Source organism: Rhinatrema bivittatum, chromosome 4 (assembly GCF_901001135.1).
Source record: "Rhinatrema bivittatum chromosome 4, aRhiBiv1.1, whole genome shotgun sequence".
Classification (NCBI taxonomy): domain Eukaryota; kingdom Metazoa; phylum Chordata; class Amphibia; order Gymnophiona; family Rhinatrematidae; genus Rhinatrema; species Rhinatrema bivittatum.
In genome coordinates, this window is record NC_042618.1 from 278179810 (window position 1) to 278202943 (window position 23134).

General features: G+C 44.8%; 1 protein-coding gene across 1 annotated transcript in view; it reads left to right on the forward strand.

Annotated features, from left to right (window-relative positions):
- Nucleotides 1–23134, forward strand: part of CASC1 (cancer susceptibility 1) — a 1039813-nt gene that overhangs the window by 327551 nt on the left and 689128 nt on the right. Inside the window, exons 4-5 of the mRNA XM_029600147.1 lie at nucleotides 12128–12232; nucleotides 14418–14555. Of these exons, the coding sequence (XP_029456007.1) occupies nucleotides 12128–12232; nucleotides 14418–14555 (243 nt within the window). The remainder of the gene's footprint in view (nucleotides 1–12127; nucleotides 12233–14417; nucleotides 14556–23134) is intronic.

Genomic DNA, 23134 nt, shown 5'->3' on the forward strand with positions numbered 1-23134 from the left:
TGGGTTGTAGCACCTAATATGGAACCCAACATTGTGTAATTATAGCATGGGTTATTTTTCCCTATATGCATCACCTTGCACTTATCTACATTAAATTTAATCTGCCGTTTGGATGCCCAATTTTCCAGTCTCACAAGAGTCCCAATACAGATCCCTGAGGCTCTCCACTGTCCACTCCCTTCCACTGAGAAAATTGTCCATTTAATCCTACTCTCTGTTTCCTGTCTTTTAGCCAGTTTGCAATCCACGAAAGGACATCGCCACCTATCCCATGACTTTTTACTTTTCCTAGAAGCCTCTCATGAGGAACTTTGTCAAATGCCTTCTGAAAGTCCAAGTATACTACATCTACCGATTCACCTTTATCCACATGTTTATTAACTCCTTCAAAGAAGTGAAGCAGATTTGTGAGGCAAGACTTGCCTTGGGTAAAGCCATGCTGACTTTGTTCCATTAAACCATGCCTTTCTATATGTTCTGTGATTTTGATGTTTAGAACACTTTCCACTATTTTTCCTGGCACTGAAGTCAGGCTAACCGGTCTGTAGTTTCCTGGATCGCCCCTGGAGCCCTTTTTAAATATTGGGGTTACATTTGCTATCCTCCAGTCTTCAGGTACAATGGATGATTTTAATGATAGGTTACAAATTTTTACTAATAGTTCTGAAATTTCATTTTTTAGTTCCTTCAGAACCTTGGGGTGTACACCATCCGGTCCAGGTGATTTACTACTCTTCAGTATGTCAGTCAGGTCTACCACATCTTCTAGGTTCACTGTGATTTGATTCAGTCCATCTGAATCATTACCCATGAAAATCTTCTCCATTACGGGTACCTCCCCAACATCCTCTTCAGTAAACACCGAAGCAAAGAAATCATTTAATCTTTTTGCAATAGCCTTATCTTCTCTAAGTGCCCCTTTAATCCCTCGATCATCTAACGGTCCAACTGACTCCCTCACAGGCTTTCTGCTTCGGATATATTTTAAAAGGTTTTTACTGTGAGTTTTTGCGTCTACAGCCAACTTCTTTTCAAATTCTCTCGTAGCCTGTCTTATCAATGTCTTACATTTAACTTGCCAATGTTTATGCTTTATCCTATTTTCTTCTGTTGGACCCTTCTTCCAATTTTTGAATGATGATCTTTTGGCCAAAATAGCTTCTTTACCTCCTCTTTTAACCATGCCGGTAATCATTTTGCCTTCTTTCCACCTTTCTTAATGTGTGGAATACATCTGGACTGTGCTTCTAGAATGGTATTTTTTAAAAATGACCATGCCTCTTGGACATTTTTTACTTTTGTAGCTGCTCCTTTCAGTTTTTTTCTAACAATTTTTCTCATTTTATCAAAGTTTCCCTTTTGAAAGTTTAGCACGAGAGCCGTGGATTTGCACACTGTTCCTCTTCCAGTCATTAAATCAAATTTGATCATATTATGATCACTATTGCCAAGCGGCCCCACCACCATTACCTCTCTCACCAAGTCCTGTGCTCCACTGAGGATTATTTATTTATTTATTTATTTATTTATTTATTTATTTATTTACTTACTTACTTACTTACTTTAAAACTTTTCTATACCGTCGTTTAGTGATATACCATCACAACGGTTTACAAATAGGCACATAAATAAGTTCGAAATGGATTTTACTTTAACCAGAGTGTGCCGTAGTTGTTCAGATACAAGATTCGATATTATAAGCTATATGTAAAGTGTATTAAAATTCTCTTTATGAGCTCACCGTAGATGCGGTATAGTATAATTCTTTAACATAATACTTAAGTGTGATAAAATAAAAATAAAAACACACATGTTCTCAGGTGACTTTTGCCTGTGTGTATAAGTCCTTTTCTTGTTTCTTAGTACCACCTATTTCCCATTCTGAACAACTGGACCTTGAAGTAGGCCTGCTATCTGATTCCGCTACTCTTGCTGCTGTTGCACTCAGTGGGCCAAACCTGGGATGGCCTGAACAGAGGGCGAGTCTCCCAAACTCATGGCCTTCGCAAACTGTCATGGGATCTGAGTCCTTAGGCTGTGGTGGGGTTGATGAGGCTCAGCTGGTGAACCTACCAAACCCATGCTGACAGCAAGCAGGCATACTCAAGCTGGGTTTTGGAGTAATTTTCTGTTACTTTTGCTGAGGATGTATATAGAGTTTAGACCGTATAGATTCAGACTCTTCACCTAGACACAGACTAGTTTGAAGGCCACTGGCCAACCTCTGAGTGAACTCCTATTTTCTGTCTTGCACTGATAAATGTTTACGAACAGGCAAGAGTCTATTAATTTTGTTATTCCACTAAATCTATGATGAGAAAGCTAGCAATTAAATTATACTAAAGCCTGAGAGAGAGAGTGAAGGACACACAGCTGTGCCTGAAATTTGATAAGAACTCAGAGGGAGGGAACACCACTTTTTCCACAAGCATTTGTGGTGTATAAGGAGAGAAGGAGAGAGAGGGGGGGGAGGAGTGCTGGATGTGAAAGCACAGGCTGATCCTTTGGAAACATGTAAGCTTTCTATACATAGTAAATGTTATTTCCTAGCGTGTAGCAGATGGACTCAAAACAAGTGGGTATAGTGTGCTCGTGCTAGCAGTTGGAGACGGATCTGACGTCATCACGGGTACATATACCCCCCACAGGAAGTGCAGCAATTCAGTAATTTCCGTCTGGAAAGCAGTTTGGAGCTACCTCACGCTCGCTGAGTGTGTTTACAAATTCTAACGACTAAATTCATAGAAGAAACCTACCTGAAGACGAGCCCCGCACTCCTGCGGTGATACCATTCGGTCCCTCCCCCAATTGAATTTCCCGAGCTGACTTCCATGGTCCCTCGGAGGTAAGAGCCTCGGTCCGGTGGCCGATTTGCGGCAGGGACCTAGCCCCCGAGTGAGAAGGGCTCGGGCGCGGCACAGAGGCAGCCTCGGTCCCAGCGAGGACTTGGTCCCCGAGCGAGACGAGTTCGGGCACGGCCTAGAGGCAGCGGGTGCACTTCCTCGAGCGCGGCGGTGAAGGTACTCACCCTCTCCCCCCACAGCCGGAGACCGCCCGGGTTGCAGCCGGAAAGCGCCGTAGACAAGGTAAGGCGTACATCTTTACTGTGGTCTCCGAGGAAGTGAGGATTAGCGGGGTCTGCCTACGTGGCAGCCCGCCAAGGAGGTTACCATCTTGTCTATCTGCTCGCCTTCGCCACCTGGGCGCACGTTGCTGAGGATAGGCACACGTTGCTGAGCGCACGCGCATAGGTGCCCGTTACTAGCTGCCTATGGGTAGGCGCACGTTCTTAGGCGCCCGTTACTAGCCGCCTGTGGGTAGGCGCACGTTCATAGGCGCCCGTTACTAGCCGCCTGTGGGTAGGCGCACGTTCATAGGCGCCCGTTACTAGCTGCCTGTGGGTAGGCGCCCGTTCATAGGCGCCCGTTACTAGCCGCCTGTGGGTAGGCGCCCGTTCATTAGACGCCTGTTGATAGGCGCACGTTCATAGGCGCCCGTTCATAAGACGCCTGTGGGTAGGCGCACGTTCCTAGACGCCCGTTCATAAGACGCCTGTTGATAGGCGCATGTTCATAGGCGCCCGTTCATAAGACGCCTGTCGATAGGCGCACGTTCATAGGCGCACATTCATAAGACGCCTGTCGATAGGCGCACGTTCATAAGACGCCCGTTCCTAGGCGCATGCTGCTAAGTGCAGGTTGATAAGCGCGCATTCATAGGCGCACATTGATAAGCAACGCATATTACAAAGCGCATACTCCGGCTGGGAGGAAATAACAGGCGAAATGGAGTATAAGAAAGCCCATGCGTCCGCAGAGCCGGCGCCTCCAGAATCAGGCATAAGAGCCCTAAGCCTCTGCTCAGCATGCAATCTCAGAGCCACACAGAGCGAGGAAGCAGACTCCCTATGTGCCCAATGTGAGGAGGCCATGGGAGTTCCAGGCCAGGGCCGGTCCCAGCCTAGCGCACTTGACAGTTCCTCAGGGAATACTCCGGACTTAGCGGGCCGAAGAGAGCAGCCAGGGAACCCGAGAGACCTGGTGCTCCTAAGGCCAGACCCTGCTTCGCTTTCCTGGGTGGAATTATTCAAGGGGATTCACGCCTTTGTCCAGATGCAGTCTGCTCCTCGAAGGGGCCTTTCCGTTTCGGATGAGCTGACCCCTGGACCCTCGAGACCTAGGCACGGCCACTCGCCACCCGAGAGCCCCACTTATGGGGAGTCGGATTGCTCCGAGGAAGATGAGGAACCCCCCGAGGACGGAGAACTTCCCGGACCATGAGACGCTTCTTTCGGAAAGAGGATCTTCCAGGCCTGGTCTCACAATGCCTATCAGAACTGGCTATTCCGGGCCAGGACACCCCAGGGGAAATAGAATGAACCCCCTGCTAGAGGGCCTGCGCCAAAAGGCTCACCATTTCCCCCTCCTACAAGCAGCACAGCAGTTAATCGATCTGGAATGGAATGGGCCGGAGGCCTCATTCAAAGGGGGTCGGGCCTTGTCAGGCATGTACCCTCTGGACCCGGCATCCAAGGAGCTGCTGGCGTGCCCCAAGGTAGACACCATAGTTAACGCAATTGTGAAGCGCACCACCATTCCGGTGGAGGGGGGAGCGGCCCTCAAGGATACACATGACCGGAGCATGGACACCATTCTGAAACAAGCCTTCGAGGTGGCAGCCATGTCCCTATGAATCGCGACCTGCTGCACCGTGGTGACGCGTTCCTGTTTATCACAATCGAGAAACAACACCCCGGGAGAAGACATGGAATCAGCTCTCGCGTTCCTTACTGACGCAGCCTCCGACCTCGTCCGTACGGCAGCCAAGGGAGTATCATCCTCAGTGGCAGCCAGGAGACAGCTCTGGCTATGTAATTGGGCGGCCGATTCTTCCTCCAAGACACACCTCACAAGAATGCCCTTTAAGGGATCCCTACTGTTCGGCAGTGATCTCGAGAAACTGGCTAATAAATGGGGTGCCTCTCCATTACCCCGTCTACCAGAAGACAGGTCGAGGAGGAGCCAGTGTTCTTTTTCTAGGCCATCCAGAGGTAGAAACTCTCAGCACTTCAACCCTTACAAGGCTCGCTACCAAGCGCCTCGTTCTCAGGCCAGGAACCAGTCCTTTCGGACTAAGCACAACAAGAGGAGAACCAGCTCTGGTTCTGGCCCCGGCCGTACACCACAATGACAATCAGCCGACACATCCGGGGGTAGCAGCCATAGGGGGCAGGCTAACCCTCTTCTACCGCAGGTGGGTCGAGATCACCTTGGACCAGTGGGTCCTCGCCATCATCCGAGAAGGGTATTACCTGGATTTTCTTCGGCTCCAGCCGGCCAAGTTTGTGGAATCTCCTTGTTCACCTCTCAAGAAGGCGGCACTAGAAGTTACCTTACAGAGGCTCCTTGCCCTAAAAGCCATAATCCCAGTGCCTGCAAGGGAGATAGATTCTGGGCATTATTCCATTTATTTCATAGTACCCAAGAAGGAGGGCACTTTCAGGCCCATCCTGGACCTCAAGTCAGTCAACCGACACCTACGGGTCCCCAGCTTTCGCATGGAAACTCTGCGGTCCGTCAAGAATGCAGTACAGCCAGGGGAGTTTCTCACCTCCCTAGATCTGTCGGAAGCCTATTTGCATATCCCAATCCATCGGGATCACCAGCGCTATTTACGCTTCAAAGTCCTGAATCAGCACTTCCAGTTCCGAGCTTTACCCTTCGGGTTAGCAACCGCGCCACGGAACTTTACCAACGTCATAGTAGTAGTGGCGGCGGCACTCAGGAAGGAAGGAATTCTCGTCCATCCCTATCTGGACGATTGGCTGATCAGGGCAAAGTCACCGGAGGAGAGCCACCGGGCAACGAACAGAGTTATAGCTCTTCTGGAAAGCCTAGGATGGGTAGTCAACATAAACAAGAGTTCCCTACAGCTGTCCCAGTCGCTGGAATACCTAGGAGTTCAATTCGACACCCAGGAAGACAAGGTCAGCTTGACCTCCAAGAGGAAATCAAAACTCAGGAATCATCTGCAGGTCCTGCTGAGCGCCAGCCGGCCCACAGCTCGGGATTACCTACAGGTCCTCGGCCTCATGGCATCCACTCTGGAGGTGGTACCATGGGCGCGGGCTCATATGAGACCATTGCAGCACGCCCTCCTATCTTGGTGGAGCCCACGATTACAGAACTACACCATACATCTACCTCTACTAGCCAGAGTGCGGAATCAGCTACGGTGGTGGTTGCAGCCCGGCCACATGAGCCAGGGGTCAAGAATGTCCTCCCCAACCTGGACCCTGCTCACTACAGATGCCATCCTGAATGGATGGGGAGCACACTGCGAAGAACTCACCGCCCAAGGGCGGTGGAGCAGAGAAGAGTCGAGGTGGAACATCAATCGACTAGAAGCAAGGGCAGTCAGGCTCGCATGCCTGCGATTTACCCACAGACTTCGAAACAGAGCGGTCAGAGTGATGTCTAACAACGCCACCACAGTGGCATACATCAACCGACAGGGCGGAACCAGAAGCCAACAGGTGTCCCTAGAAATAACTCCCCTGATGATTTGGGAGGAAGCAAATCTCCAGGATATCTCCGCCGTCCACATCGCCGGGAAGGACAACACCACGGCAGACTTCCTCAGCAGAGAAAGCCTAAACCCGGGAGAGTGGCAGCTGTCGCCCACAGCTTTCCAGATAATTGTGGATCAGTGGGGGACGCCGGGCATGGACCTACTAGCGGACAGGTCCAACGCTCAAGTACCCAGATATTTCAGCCGCAGGCGGGATCCTCTATCCTAGGGGATCGATGCCCTGGTACAGCCATGGCCTCAGGGGATCCTACTATATGCCTTTCCTCCGTGGCCCCTGCTGGGCGCCATTATACACAAGATTCAGCGACACAGAGGCCTAGTTCTTCTAGTGGCCCCGGACTGGCCAAGAAGACCCTGGTACGCAGACATGAGAAGACTACTGGCAGGGAATCCTCTACCTCTGCCTCCATACAGGGACCTGCTGCGGCAAGGTCCCATCCTCCACGAGGATCCAGCTCAATTCTCTCTTACGGTCTGGCCATTCGGAGGGCTAGACTGAAGAAAAGAGGATACTCGGAGCTGGTAATAGATACACTCCTCCGAGCACGCAAGTTCTCCACATCACTAACATACATAAGGATCTGGAGAGTTTTTGAAGCCTGGTGCGACTCTCACAGCACCAGTCCACATGCCGCTAAGATTCCTATCATTTTGGATTTTCTACAAGAAGGACTTCAGAAGGTTCTATCCCTCAGCTCCATCAAGGTTCAGTTGGCAGTGCTGTCTTGCTACGGTCCCAGGAGGGACGGTAACACCTTTGCCACACACCCAGACATTTCACGTTTCCTGAAAGGAGTCAAACACATTCGCCCGCCACTGAAGTGGCCAGTGCCCCTGTGGAATCTCAATCTAGTGTTGGAATTTCTAGCGGGATCCCCCTTCAGGCCCCTTCGAGGCCTGTCTCTCCGTTTGTTAACCTTGAAGATGGTGTTCTTGCTGGCTGTGTGTTCAGCACGCCGCATCTCAGAGCTACAAGCACTGTCCTGCCGTGATCCGTTTCTCAGAATCACTCCAGAGGCTATCCATCTTCGCATGGTTCCTTCCTTCTTACCCAAAGTAGTCTCACACTTCCACCTCAACCAAACCATATCCTTGCCAACCACGGAATGTTTGGAGAAATCGGAAGAAGGTCGAATACTGCGCCATCTCGACATCGGCAGGCTGTTGTCCAGATACCTGGAAATGTCAGAAGCAATACAAAAGACGGACCACCTGTTCGTCCTTCACAGCGGGAAGAAGCAAGGGGAAGCGGCCTCACGGCCAACCATCGCCCGCTGGATCAAAGAAGTTATCAAGGCTGCCTACATAGAGGCAGGAAAACCACCGCCTCTACAGGTCAAGGCTCATTCTACCAGAGCGCAAGCGGCCTCTTGGGCAGAAACTAGGATGCTGTCGCCTGCAGAGATATGTAAAGCGGCGACGTGGTCCTCCCTTCATACCTTCTCCAGATTCTACCGTCTGGACGTCCAGGCCAGGGAGGACACAGCATTTGCGAGGGCAATCCTACACGGTCCTCGGGCAGCCTCCCGCCCAGTCCGGGAGTAGCTTTTGTACATCCCACTTGTTTTGAGTCCATCTGCTACATGCTAGGAAATGTAGAGATTACTTACCTGATAATCTCCTTTTCCTTAGTGTATGCAGATGGACTCAGCATTCGCCGACTCATGGTAAGCCATGTTTGCTTATATAGGGCATCCACCCTGCCGGGTGTCGACGCCTTCCGGTTGAGAACACTGGCGGTCTCCAGCTACCATCAATTGGTCAGGGTAATCCTGTTCATTTAATCGATCGGTCAGTCACACATATATCCATAAAGCTTTTGCAAGGAAGATTGCTGAATTGCTGCACTTCCTGTGGGGGTATATGTACCCGTGCTGACGTCAGATCCATCTCCAACTGCTAGCACGAGCACACTATACCCACTTGTTTTGAGTCCATCTGCATACACTAAGGAAAAGGAGATTATCAGGTAAGTAATCTGTACATTATCTACCATTACTTCTATACGATCTGATTTTATTTCTTCTATTCTCCTATTGCTCAAATAAACTTTCTTACCTGGAACTGTGATGTACTGAATCTAAGTTTGTGTGTGGCTCTTTGTGTTGGGAATTAGCTCCTGGGTTCAAGCCCCCAGGTATAATCCCAGTAATTGTGTGGCACTATTTGTATAGGGGATAAGATCCTGCGTTCAAGCCCCCAGGTATAATCCTAGTAATTGTGTGTGGCTATTTGTATAAGGGATAAGCTCCTGGGTTCAAGCCCCCAGGAATAATCCCAGAAATTGTGTGTTTCTATGGGATAAGCCCCTCAGGTAGCCCCATTGTAAGCCTCAGTGAGATTAGCCCCACCAGGTCAGAGCCCCTGGGTAGGATACCAGTGTGCACGGTCTGAACCCGTAACACTGGGACTAGGTCAGAGCTTCACCTATACCAACCCCTTTGGATTCTGAGGCCGGCAGGATTTAGGCAATGGTCCCTCAGAGAGAGATCAGGCAGAGTCAAAAGCCAGACCAAGGTTGGGGCAGGCAAAGAATAGGCAGCGTCATTTTCCAGGCAGTGGTCAAGCACAGGAGAGCAATTCGAAGGGGAGGCTGGATCAGGACTAGAGCAAAAGGCAGACAGGCTGGAACAGGGCAAAAGATAGGCAGTCTCGAGCAAGGTAAAAGGCAGGCAGGAACAAGGCAAAAGGTAGGATAGCAACACGCAGTGCTGATACAGCAGAGGTCCTGTTATGAAGGCATCAGCTAGAACTCGGTGGAGATTTAAGTACCCCTACGTGCTGACATAATCTTCAAGTGATGCTCCTTGGGGTGTGTGTGTGTGTGGGGGGGGGGTGTCCTGCCACAGGGTCTTCAAACGATGGTGGTCAGTGCACATGCATTCTTAGAGGCAGCATTGAGGAGCAGCCATGGTGGCATCTCTGCTGCAGATTGGTCTGCAGTGACTCAGGATGAGTGCGGTCAGCCAAGGTAACAACTGGACAACCTTGTTGTTTTGAGGGAGAGTTGAGGGGTTTGGCGGGGACATCGGGGGTCTGAATGGCCTTCTGTTGGGTGGGTGGACGTTCAGAGTTGCTGAAGAGGCTAGTATTCTTACATACTTCCTGTGTCCTTAACTTTCTCACAATTGCATGACAATGCAGAAGAAGCTTATTATCCCCCCTCATACACTTTTGTTTTTGAACCATATAATAGTAACAAGCTTATTTTTGGAGCACACCAATTTAAGCAGTCAACTGCTCCTCATGAGCTGTTGTGAATTGGATTCTCCCCACCTCACTCAATAGAGGACTTGTTATGGATATTAAGCTTATTTTATTTTCCAATATAATTTTTCTTTGTGCTTTTGAGAATGTGAATATATATTTTAAAATATATTTCAGCAAAAAATAAAAAATAATGCTTTGGGGTTAGATTTTTAAAAAGTACGCCCGCGCGTACTTTTGTTCGCACACCAAGCGCAAACAAAAGTTACCCCGGATTTTAATAGATATGCGCGTAGCCATGCGTATCATTTAAATCTGGGGTCGGCGTGTGCAGGCTGTGCAAAATTCAGCAGCCTACGCGCGCCGAGCCGCGCAGCCTGCCTCTGTTCCGTCCCACCCCCCCGCATCTTCCCCTCCCTTCCCCTACCTATACCCACCCCCTTAGCCCTATCTAAAACCCCCACTACCTTTGTTCGAAAAGTTACGCCTGCCTGAGGCAGGCGTAACTCGCGCACCACCGGCCAGCTGGCTGGCGCGCATTTTCCCCGGCCCAGGAGCAGTTCGGAGGCCTTGACCATGCCCCTGAAATGCTCCAGGGCCAGACCCACGCCCGTGGCCCCGCCCCGCATGACGCGCCGCTGCTACACGCTCCCGACACGCCCCCCCATGAAAGCCCCGGGACTTACGCGCGTCCCGGGGCTTGCGCGCCCCGCCGAGCCTATATCAACCGCTTTTTACTGGTGACAATTCTAGGTATTGCTATCGATGAACGCAGGACTTTTTCGGAACATAAAACTTTAAAAGATTGGACATAAAAGAAGGAGCATTTTCTGTACAGCTTTAAACAATAGAGTTAGGATCTTATATTTATTTATTTTATTTATCGAGTTTTATATACCGTCATTCGGTTTCGCTATCATAACGGTTTACAAGATTCGAAGTAATATAGTATGTTAATGCATAGACAATATGATCATAATTACAGTTATAGCAATATTAATGTTAGTTATACATTTTTCAGGGTTAGTTATACATTTTTTCATGTGGTTGTAGGAGGCAATATACGGGAAGTTCACATGGTTCATATAGGTGGGAGGGGTAGGTAAATAGGTTCACATACGGTGAGAGAGATGGACATAGAAATGGTTGGTATTGTGGTATATAGTGGGGGGGATGTGTGGTAGTCAGTGAGTGCTTTGGTAGGCTTTGGTGAATAACTAGGTTTTCAGGTCCTTCTTGAAGGTTTTTAAGTTAGGTTGTGTTCTTATTTCGGTTGGGAGGGTGTGGGGGATCTGATGGATAGGACTCTTTTACGAGTTGAGTTTAGTTGGGTCGATTGGATGGGTGGAATTTTCAGGAGGCCCTTGTTGGTTGAGTGGAGGTTTCGTTGCGGTGTATGGGGTTTGATCATGGTGCCTAACCAGTTAGTTTGGTCTCCGTGGATTAGTTTGTTTAGTATGTTCAGAATTTTGTAATCCTCTTTAAACATTATTTTAAACATTACTTATTGTCATGGATGTGAGCCCTTGGGCTATGACATGGTTGATGCAGGCTAGTTGATGAACCTACTAGGCCCACGTTGACAGCAGGTGGACTTGCTCTTACAGGCACTGGTTCTCGGGCTTCACCTACACCATCCCCATTCCCTGAAGGTTGAGCCTTTGGGTTCCAGGAGCCAGCAGGGCTTAGGCAAGAGTCCTGAAATGAGTAGTCAGTCAAATATTAGTCAGAGATCAGGGCTGACAGTGAGTAAATGGTGTCTGGGTCCAGGCTAAGGACAGGCAGCAGGCAGAAGAGTTGTCAATTCTACAGCAAGGGTCAGAACCAGGAGTTGGGGAAGAGATGAACAGACAAGATGAGACAAGGTACTAGGAACCAAGACACAAGCAGAGCAAAGCAGGACAAAATAAGGCAATAATGAGGCAAGGTAACAAGGAGCAAGACGAGGCAAAGTAAAGCACAGAGACAGCAAAGCAACACACACTGCAGCAGGAGTACCTGTGCTGAAGCTAGGCTTGAACGTGGCTGGGGTTTAAATACCCAGTTGTGTGTGACATCAGTGAGCACCGGCAGTTCAGTTTCCTGGCATGGGGCCTTCTCATGTTGGTGTTCGTGCACATGCACCTGGGAACATGATGGCATGGCAGTGTCTTGGCCACATTGGCAACGTTCAGGGGTAAGTGCAGCCAGCCAAAACATTATACTTATTTTCAGCAATTATAAAAATTGTTCATCCAAATACCTAAATATTTTTAATAATATATTACCATTAGTTATCATTTATAAGAATTAAAATAAAATTAAATAATTTTAAATTGAATTGTAACAGGAACTTGAACATAGAGAAGAGCAACTGGCAGAACTTGGTTTACTTTTGGAAGATAAATATACTGTTGCAGAAAAATGGAAAAGTGAGCTGAGAGCACGCTCAAAGGTAAATTTGCTTTTAAAGGTATTTTTTAAAATGAGTAGTATTCATTATTCAATTCTTACTCCTCAAAATAGTTGTACCAGAACACTTTGAAACACCTTGATGAGAGAGTATCAGGAGTACTTTGGTTTTTAGAGTAACCTGTTATACTCTTGGATAAATGGAGGACTAGGGTTTCTTGTGCTATTAATTTGGTATTATTCATGGGTAGTAAATTATGTAAAGGAGAAAATATTAAGTTTAATTGTTAAATACAAAAAATAATTTCTTAATGGTTTGAATAAATCTCTCTTCTTATTGCTATTTAGCAGTTAATATGGAAATCTGCTTATACAATTAGGTTTTGAGCTTTGAAAAATTTATATCTGAAATGTTTACATTTATTATAAGGGTGTGCAGCCAACATTTTTTCAGCTGTTTTATTTCTTTTTTTTGTGTGTTTTATTCTATGTCATGTTTTTAATGCACACTAGGGTTTTTTTTAGTGCACACAATCTAAATATTGTGCAAAAAAATTTTAGTACACACTAATTCATTTTATTGCTCACTAAAAAAAATTAGCATGCACTACAAATGTGTGCACGCTAATCAAAATGAAACAAACAATATATCCTTATTTATTATGCTTAGAATATAAGAACATAAGATGGACCAAAGGTCCATCAAGCCCATTATCTTTTCTCCACAGTGGCCAATCCAAGTCACAAGTACCTGGCAAGTACCAAACATTAAATAAATCTTAAGCTACTATTGCTTATTAATTACTAGCAGTTTATGGATTTTTTTCCTCTAGGAACATATCCAAACCTTTATTAAACCTAGTTACATTAACTGCCATAACCACATCCTCTGGCAATGAATTCCAGAGCTTAACTATGCACTTAGGGGTAGATTTTCAAACTATGCGAATAGGCCTACTTTTGCTGGCGCATCAGGCGCAAGCAAAAGTACGCTGGATTTTAGTAGATACGCGCGGAGCTGCGCGTATCCACTAAAATCCTGGATCGGCGCGCGCAAGGCTATCAATTCTGTATAGCCGGTGCGCGCCGAGCCGCGCAGCCTACCCCCGTTCCCTCCAAGGCCGCTCCGAAATCGGAGCGGCCTCGGAGGGAACTTCCTTTTGCCCTCCCCTCACCTTCCCCCTCCCTTCCCCTACCTAACCCACCCACCCGGCCCTGTCTAAGCCCCCCCCTTACCTTTGTCGGGGGATTTACGCCTCCCTCTGGGAGGCGTAAATCCCCGCGCGTCAGCAGGCCTCCTGCGCGCCGGGACGCGACCTGGGGGCGGGTCTGGAGGGCGCGGCCACGCCCCCGGGCCGCCCCGGGCCGTAACCACGCCTCCGGGTCCGCCCCCGAAACGCTCCCAGCACGCCCCCTAAACGCCGTGCGGTTCGGGCCCGCCCCCCCGACACGCCTCCGACACGCCCCCCTCGGAGAACCCCGGGACTTACGCGAGTCCCGGGGCTCTGTGCGCGCCGGTAGGCCTATGTAAAATAGGCTCACCGGCGCGCAGGGCCCTGCTCTCCTAAATCCGCCCGGTTTTGGGCGGATTTAGGCGAGCAGGGCTCTGAAAATCCGCCCCTTAGTGAAAAAGAATTTTCTTCGATTTGTTTTAAATGATATACGCCTGGAATCATACACACCCACTTTCAAAAAAAAACTGAAAACATGGCTCTTCCAGCAAGCTTACCACACATCACCTCCCATTACATAAATCCTTACTGATTAAATAAGTGATTCTCCTAGAATCTGATACGCGACTTATGATTTATTTCTCGGATTACGTTGTATGCCTATCGATTTTGTACTTTGACTCGGCTATTTATGTACTTATCTTTTGTATATAGTTTTGGTGATATGTATATAGTGATTTTGCTGTTCTCAATTTTATGTAAGGGCCCTGCCCAAAAGTTAACCTGTTTGCAATGTTATATGTAAGGGTTCTGCCCAATGGTTCCTGTTTAACTGTAAACCGATACGATGTGTGAACGGTTATCGGTATAAAAAAGACATTAAATAAATAAATAAATAAATAAATGAGCTACCTGCTAACTTCATGGAGTGCCCCCTAGTCCTTCTATTATCTGAGAGATCAAATAACTGTTTTACATTAACTTGTTCAAGTCCTTTTATGATTTTGTAGAGCTCTATTATATTCCCCCTCAGGCATTTTTTTGTTTTCTTTCTAGTGGGAGCGTTACATGAAGTGTGATGGGAGTCCAGATCCAATTGCATCCCATGAAATAAATACTTTTATCAGCTTGTGGAAGGAAGATCAAAACAAAGACATCCAGGCTATACTCGACAAAAGTAACATAGTATTAAATGTACGTATTAAACCAACAGCAATACCTAGATTCCATAAAATATATCTTAGTTTCTTTATTCTGTTTGTTTCTTTATTCTTTTTTCTTGTTTTAATTTCTTTTATACATTTTTTTTCACTTTTGGATTCAAAAGTATGCATCATTTGATAAACTGTATCTTTGTTTTTAAATACTGTACATTTTTAATGTGATTCCTTTATAAAGTTCTGCTTGTTAAAATTGTAGACCCTTGTATTGGGGTGAGGTTGACACAACCTACAGGGAAGGCCCTGTAGGTCCTCACTGCCAACTGGTGGAGCCGACGGTGCAGAGACTGAACTGGAGCTTCACCTGTACCAAGCTGTTTCCCTTTGGGTTGAGCCCTTGGGTTCCAGGAGACAGCAGCTTTTAGGTGGCAGTCTCTGGTATGCAGGCAGAAGAGCAGTCCAGTGTCAGGCTGAGGTCGGAGGCAGGCGGCAGGCAAGGGTAAGAGATCCAGGTTATGGTTGGTGGCAAGCGCAGGCAAGGATAATGAGAGTCAAAGCTGAGCTCAAAACCAGGAATCTGTCCAAGGGTAGGAATGAGGTAGCTAGGTGAGGCTGGAGAGGCGAAGGCAAGGCTGGAGAGACAGGGCAGGCTGAAGAGACGAAGGCAAGGCTGGAAATGCTAAGAAGCAGTAACGCACTCCTGCTAGGTAGGCGACCTGCTGTTGCTAAAGGAACCTGTGTTGTATGTCCAGGGTTTAAATCCCCGGCTGTGTGATGTCATCAAGGAGCACAGGGGAAGTCTGTTCCTGCTGCTCAGCCTTTATAGGTTGGTGTGGGTGCCTAGGAGAAGGCCCGACAGTGATGGTGGCATTCCTGGCCATGTGGAGGGTGGTACCAGCATGGCTGGGTAGCGCTGGTGAGTGCCCCCATGAGATGGTAAACAGGTAATAGGATGATACATTAGGTTTGGAGGGAAATTTTCTGTGGAATTCCTTTATCAGACATAGTGCTTTGAGTTTGGAGGAAGGTTCCCAAGAAGTCTCCTCTGGGCCAAAATGCTTCTAAGCAATGAGATACTCTAGCTTATTCTGCCTCCTACATGAATCCAAGATTACTTCTACCTTGAACTATATGTCTTCTCCCACAGTCACCTACTTTGGTGTGGGAGGTTTTTTTGGAGGCCAAGAAAGGATCAGTGGTTCAGTAAGGAAAATACATTATGGATTCTTAATGTCTTGGGGCGCTTCAGCTGGTATGTGACAGATCCACTTGCCCTTGGATGGGGTACAGTCCAATGAATCATGGTACCAGGTGAAGCGAAGGAAACTGGAGCATAGATGCTGAGTGCTTACTCATACAAATCACCCTCTTTGAACTGTGGTGCTGGTTGGCATTTGTGTTTATATATTTCTTGGCCTGAGTGGCTGCCTGTGAGATTTGAATCATTCCACCGTATCTCTGGAATATAGCTTCTTGTGGCTCTGGTTTGGGTGAGGTAGCTATGAGACAAACTTCAAAAGAATAACAAAAAGAGTAAAAAGTCCAACAAGTAAAAATATAGGCTTAAAATACAGGAGAATCCCTGCAAACCTTTACATGAACCAGATATTAAATTACTCACACCTTTTGCCAGTGAGGAAATACCTTGCGCTGTCAGTGCAAACACTTCTTGAAGAACGTCTCCTAACTGTTTTATCCACTCAGGCAAGTCTCCTTTATGCAGGTCCAACCTCAGAAGCTCACTTCTTTTGTAGTTAAAATTTTCTGAAGAGAATCCCAGGTGGAATATAGTCTAATCTTGGTCTTTTTAAATTGTGTGAATATACCTAAGAAGCGTAGTAACTGTAAATGTAACACTGGAACATGGATGATAAACTTTTGAATTGATAAATTTGGAATTGTTTTCTTAAATGTCTGGTTAAAGCAGGTGGTTGTCTCATTAAAAGTTACATATACCGGGACAAAGGATAAAATTTTACAATTAAAATCTGCCTTATCAGCAAGGACAGCGTAGCTCCCATTATGGAGCGGATATATTTCTAGAAAGGGAGATTTAATGAGTTCTGACATAATGGGGCAGTTAGTATTCTCAATTTGATTACTGCATGCTGCAATTTCAGCTACAGTGTCACAGATTAGATATTCTTGTAAAACAATTTTTCACATTCAAATATTTTGATTCATATCCTTCTGGTTAATGTACTGGAAATGATTTTCTAAGATTATTTCCAGTAAATCTGTGCCAGATTGATACAAATGTCTTATATTATGAACTTTCCAATTATGATAAATACAATCTGTAATTAAAAGTTCAAGTAGAATGCCAATCTCCCAAATACTTTTGTTACCTGGAAAAAGGGTTCCTCTGACCCTTTGCAGATTTGCACATGTCAATTGTCTCATCAGTTTAACTTGTGCATCTGTGAGGTTTAAAGCAGTCTGTACTATAGTCAGATCAAAATACATCCAATCCATCCTCTTATTAAGTATTTATGCTTTATGAAACTGTTTATTTCTGACAAACTGTAAAATAGCAAATTCATAAATACCCTCTACATCATGTAGGGTGGCTTCAAATACCTGTACAAGATGATCCTGAAGGATAAACAACATGCCATGAGCTAATGAATTATCATTTTGGTCTGAAATTTTTGCTTTCTCTATAGAGCTTCAACTGTTTTCTCAGTTATTTTTTCTGAACCTTCCAGTTATTATGTCCACTAAGCTTTGATGTCTTTCTTTTCTCTGGCATCTGTAGACTTTCTCGATCAGACGTTATTGCATATCTCCCTTTTCTTTTACTGATCATGGCTATTTTACCTTTAAAAGGGCAAATACTTCTTCCTGTTCCTAAGCTACATTTATGTATTTATTTATTTATTTAAACCTTTTTATATACCAACAGTCATTGTGAACATCTCATTGGTTAACAAAAAACAGAATGCAGCAACAAGCTTTACAATAAACTAGGAACTTGCAAATGTGAAATAATAACTAAAGGGGAAGGGACTAATAGCTAAACGGGGGGAAATGGGAAGCTTATACAGAGAACATACATAGGGCCTCATTTTCCACGCTGCTCGCACGCAATAAGGGACCTTTCGCACGCGAAAAGTCCCTTATCGCGTGCGATACCAGGAATGGGCGGAGTCGGCCCCAGAAGAGGAAGAGTCGGGGCATCACTGGGGCCGACTCTGCGCCGACGCCGCGGACAGGAAAAAGGTAAGTGCCTTTTTGTGGCAGCTTTTGCTCCCAATAGCTACACCTCCTATGGTGGCGCTATTGGGTGCAAAACCGGCAGCGATCGCACCGCGACGGTGAAATCGCTGCCGGCTAGCGCAGGCCCTCCCCCGTTTCGGCCCCCTGCCCCTCATCTTCTAAAGTATCGCAGGCCTGCGATAATTTAGAAAATGAGGCCCATAGTTTGGTTTTAAATTTGAAATATAAATTCTCATTTCTTGTAGATGGATCTCAAAGGATTCAGTCAGGTTAGCATCCTTGCATTGTAAATACAAGCTATATACTCCATTAATTTTACTCATATTAAAATTGCTTAATACATACTGGACCAGGAAAATAATTGTGAAATCTTAAATAACCAAAGTCTGGATTTTCATTACCATTCATCCATTTAGCATTATTGTCTATGGACAAATTTTCCTTCAAAAAATGACATGCATATGGATGTAAAGTGAGAGTTTTAATTGAGTTCTCACACCCTGACATCTTATTGTGAATCTGTTTGGTGGACATTCACCTTTATGTAATGATGACGAGTATCCTGTCATCATTGTCCACTCAGGATAAGTGCAAAAAGTATCTACAAAGGTTTTCCTAAAGAGGTCAATCTTTTAATTCTCTTTCATTATTATTCTTGTCACGTTTCATTTTTTTCAATTTCAATTAAAGGAAAGCTTTATTCTGAACATAAGTTTCATCATAGTTCCACCAGTCTTCATAAAAGGAATGGTCACAAAATATATCACTAGTGACATTCTGAGCCCATTAGAGAATCTGATATTCACCTGGTCTATGTGTACAATTATGATTTAAAGAATTAGGAGGGTCATATCTATAGTCCTGACTAGGAAATCATCTGTAGTTCAAAGGAATATTTTCCCCTAAGTAAGGATTTGAAATTGGACAATAGTCTGCTATAATTAGTAATAGCTGACCAATTTCTGGGATGATCAAATGTCATAGTGTAACAATGTGCAAACTCCTGATAACATGCCAATTCACAATATGTCTCCTGATTATAAAGAGAGTCTAAAGGTATATCAAATTCCAGTACTGTTTGTTGTAAATCCCTTAATTCTTTATTTTCTTTATTTTATTTTTATTTTTTCTATACCGATATTCTTGTAGAGATACAAACCATACCGATTTACATTTAACTTCAATTTCGCCTTATAGCAATACAGTAAACAAGTTAGCGAATTCAAAAGTTTTAACAGGAAGAAGAAAAGTAACATTCTGATCTGAACATTGCATTTTAAGATCAATGGAAATTATTTATAAATATCTGATAAAAAGCTTATCAGAGGAATTGAAATATTCATCTTAAAGGGATGGAAGTAAGGTTAAATAAAGGGACTGATGAGGATAGAGGAGGGGGCAAGAGGTAGAGGGAGGGGTGGGTGAGAGGGATAGGCTGAAGAAAAAGCTAGTAGAGAGCAATGTTGTATGGAAGATAAGTTAAATGTCCTGAAAGGCTTGGCTAAATAGCCATGTTTTTAGTCTCTTTTTGAAGACAGTCGGGCAGGATTCTCGTCTCAGTTCGTGTGGAAGCGTGTTCTAGTGGTGTGGGCCAGCTGTTGAGATGGTGCGTTTTCTGATAGAAGTTTTGGCTTGGGGGGCAAATAGGGTGTCTTGGTAGGCACTCCTAATAGGTCTAGAGGAGGTATGAGGTTTTAGTAGAGTGGAGGTGTTGAGGAAAGTGAGGTTGTGGATAACTTTATGGATAATCGAGAGTACCTTGAATAATATCCTGGATTTGACTGGAAGCCAGTGTAAGTTTTGAAGAGTGGGGGAGATGTGTTCCCTCCTTTTGGTATTGGTGAGAAGCCTAGCTGCAGAGTTCTGCACCATCTGAAGTGGTTTTAAAACGATGGCTGGAAGACCAAGAAGCAGAGAGTTGCAGTAGTCTAGTTTTGTCAAGATGATTGCTTGCAGTACAAGTCTGAAGTCTTTGAAGTGTAGAAGTGGCTTGAGGTTTCTGAGTACTTGAAGTTTAAAAAAGCAATCTTTAGTGGTGGTGTTAACGAATTTCTTAAGGTTGAACTGATTGTCAAGGATGACCCCAAGATCTCTGACAAAAGGTGTGGGTTTTATCGTAGTGAAGGTTGGTTGGGGTGAGTTCAGGTCGTCTTGAGAAATAATGAGGATTTCAGTCTTGTTGGAATTCAACACAAGGTTGAGAGAGGTGAGTAGATTGTTGATTATTTGCAGATAGTTGTTCAAGTGATTTATAGTATTTTGAATGGAATCGGTGATTGGAATGATTATTTAAATGTCATCTGCATAAAAGTAATATGAGAGATTTAGCTTGGTAAGCAGGCAGCAAACTGGGAGTAAATAAATGTTAAATAGTGTGGGTGAGAGGGAGGATCCCTGGGGAACACCCATGTTAGAGCTAACGGCTGGAGATACTTTATTGTTAATCTTAATTGTTGTTAATTATTGTTAATACTTAATTGTTAATTTATAGAATCTATTGGACAGGAATGACTTAAACCAGCTTAGAGCTACTCCATTGATGCCTATTTCTGCTAGTCGTTCCAGTAGAGTAGAATGGTTGACCGTATCAAATGCTGAAGATAGATCAAGTAGTGCTAGTAAGTACTTTTGACCTTTTTCCATGTTGATAAGGATGTTGTCAGCGAGGGATAGGAGTAGAGTTTCTGTGCTAAATGATTTCCTAAATCCGTGTTGAGATGGGAAAAGGATATGATGATCCTCAAGATACTCAGCTGTTTGTTAACCACTTTTTCCATGATTTTTGCAATCATTGGTAGGTTGGCTATTGGATGGAAATTAGCTGGATCCGAAGGGGACAGATTCAGTTTTTTTAATATAGGTTTGAGAATGGCAAACTTTAGTTGGTCTGGCACTAGACTTTGAGTTAAAGAAAGGTTAATGATGTCCGAGATAGGTTTAGAGATGGAGTTTGGGATATTAAATAGTAGATTGGTCGGAATTGGGTCAATAGGGTGCATTGCTGGTTTCAGCTTTTTAATGACGTTTTCAATTTCCATCGTTGATGTAAGTTCAAATGTTTCAAGTGATGAGTTTAGTTGTGGAGGAGTGATGGTGAGGGGAGGATGAGAAGTAGGAGGATAAGAGAGAGTGGCGGTAAGGTCTAAGATTGTTTTCTTAAAGTAGATTGAAAGTTCAATAGCTTTGTCGAGTGCTGCATCATCTGGGATGAGAGGGGGGATGGCTTGGTGAGAGTAGAGACATACGAGAATAGGGCTTTTGAATCGAAGAAAAAGTGATGAATTTTTTTAGAGAAGAAATCCCTTTTCGTTTTAAGGATGGCAGTTCTGTAAGTAGAAAGTAGAGTTTTGTATGCCGCTTGTGTTGCTGAGGATGGAGTTTTTCTCCAGATTTTTTCTTTTTTTCTGAGATTTTGTTTTAAAACCTTTATCCACTACTTGTTGTAGTTATGTAAGGCCATTAGGTGTCTGCATCCCTAAAGTATGTCCTAATGTTTCAGCATCTATTAGGATTATTGTTGATAAGGCTGAAAGATCAGTCCTCGTGAGACAGGTAAAATCTTAATATCTACAGGCATTTGATTCATATATACTTCTCTTTTTCGTCTGTGTGTGGGTGTTAATGTATTGGGCTGATTTTTCAATGACCAATCACAGCTTTCCACTGCAAATGAAAAATAACCCCTAGGACTATGTTGAACATTATAATTAGGCTAAACCCCCAAACCAGCATTAATAATGTAACTCTTGGAATAATTGTACACAAGAAATGAAGTTTATATTTTACCCATTGAATTACAGTAGTTTTGCTATTGAGGTTTCTGGAGGCATATTAATCTCAACAGATATTGAGCCGGGTTCCATCAATGGTCAATTTTCTCAGTGAAAAAGGATAAACAGTGGAGTGCCTCAGGGATCTGTACTTGGACTGGTGCTTTTCAATATATATATATATAAATGATCTGGAAAGGAATATGACGAGTGAGGTTGTCAAATTTGCAGATGATACAAAATTATTCAGAGTAGTTAAATCACAAACGAACTGTGATACATTACAGGAGGACCTTGCAAGACTGGAACATTGGGCATCCAAATGGCAGGTGAAATTTAATGTGGACAAGTGCAAGGTGTTGCATATAGGGAAAAATAACCCTTGCTGTAGTTACACGATGTTAGATTCCATATTAGGAGCTACTACCCAGGAAAAAGATCTAGGCATCATGGTGGATAATACTTGAAAATCGTCGGCTCAGTGTGCTGCAGCAGTCAAAAAAGCAAACAGAATGTTAGGAATTATTAGGATGGGAATGGTTAATAAAACGGAAAATGTCATAATGCCTCTATATCGCTCCATGGTGAGACCACACCTTGAATACTATGTACAATTCTGGTTGCCGCATCTCAAAAAAGATATAGTTGCGATGGAGAAGATACAGAGAAGGGCAACCAAAATGATAAAGGGGATGGAACAGCTCCCCTATGAGGAAAGGCTGAAGAGGTTAAGGCTGTTCAGCTTGGAGAAGAGACGGCTGAGGGGGGATATGATAGAGGTCTTTAAGATCATGAGAGGTCTTGAACGAGTAGATGTGTCTCGGTTATTTACACTTTCGAATAATAGAAGGACTAGGGGGCATTCCATGAAGTTAGCAAGTAGGACATTTAAGAATAATTGGAGAAAATTCTTTTTCACTCAACGCACAATAAAGCTCTGGAATTTGTTGCCAGAGGATGTGGTTAGTGCAGTTAGTGTAGCTGGGTTCAAAAAAGGTTTGGATAAGTTCTTGGAGGAGAAGTCCATTAACGGCTGTTAATCAAGTTTACTTAGGGAATAGCCACTGCTATTAATTTCATCAGTAGCATGGGATCTTCTTAGTGTTTGGGTAATTGGCAGGTTCTTGTGGCCTGGTTTGGCCTCTGTTGGAAACAGGATGCTGGGCTTGATGGACCCTTGGTCTAACCCAGCAAGGCAATTTCTTATGTTCTTATGTTCTAATGAAGCTTCAGGATTCATCAGCTCCATTTCCTCATGTTCCTGTCTCTTTTGCTTGTTCTGCCACTACATCTACTCTTGGATAGTCATTGCTATCCTGAACATCCTGCTGTTGAACTGGAGTAATTTTTAAATTGTCAATTGATATAATCTATTTCTGTCCATTCTTGTCCAAAATTACCACTGTTCTGGAGTTTATAACTCTAAAAACAGGAATGGGTTTTGTCAATGTGGGCATAGAGGTCTAAGAATATATACTCACTCCTGGACAAGAAGGCCAGGAACAAGTGAAGAGAGGGGTGGTGAAAAGTCACTGTTAGGGAAGTCCACAACTCCTGCAAGAGAGAGAAACAATTCTGAGGGTGGGATTAGGCAGGTAAAAAAATCCAAAGAGATATTAGCATC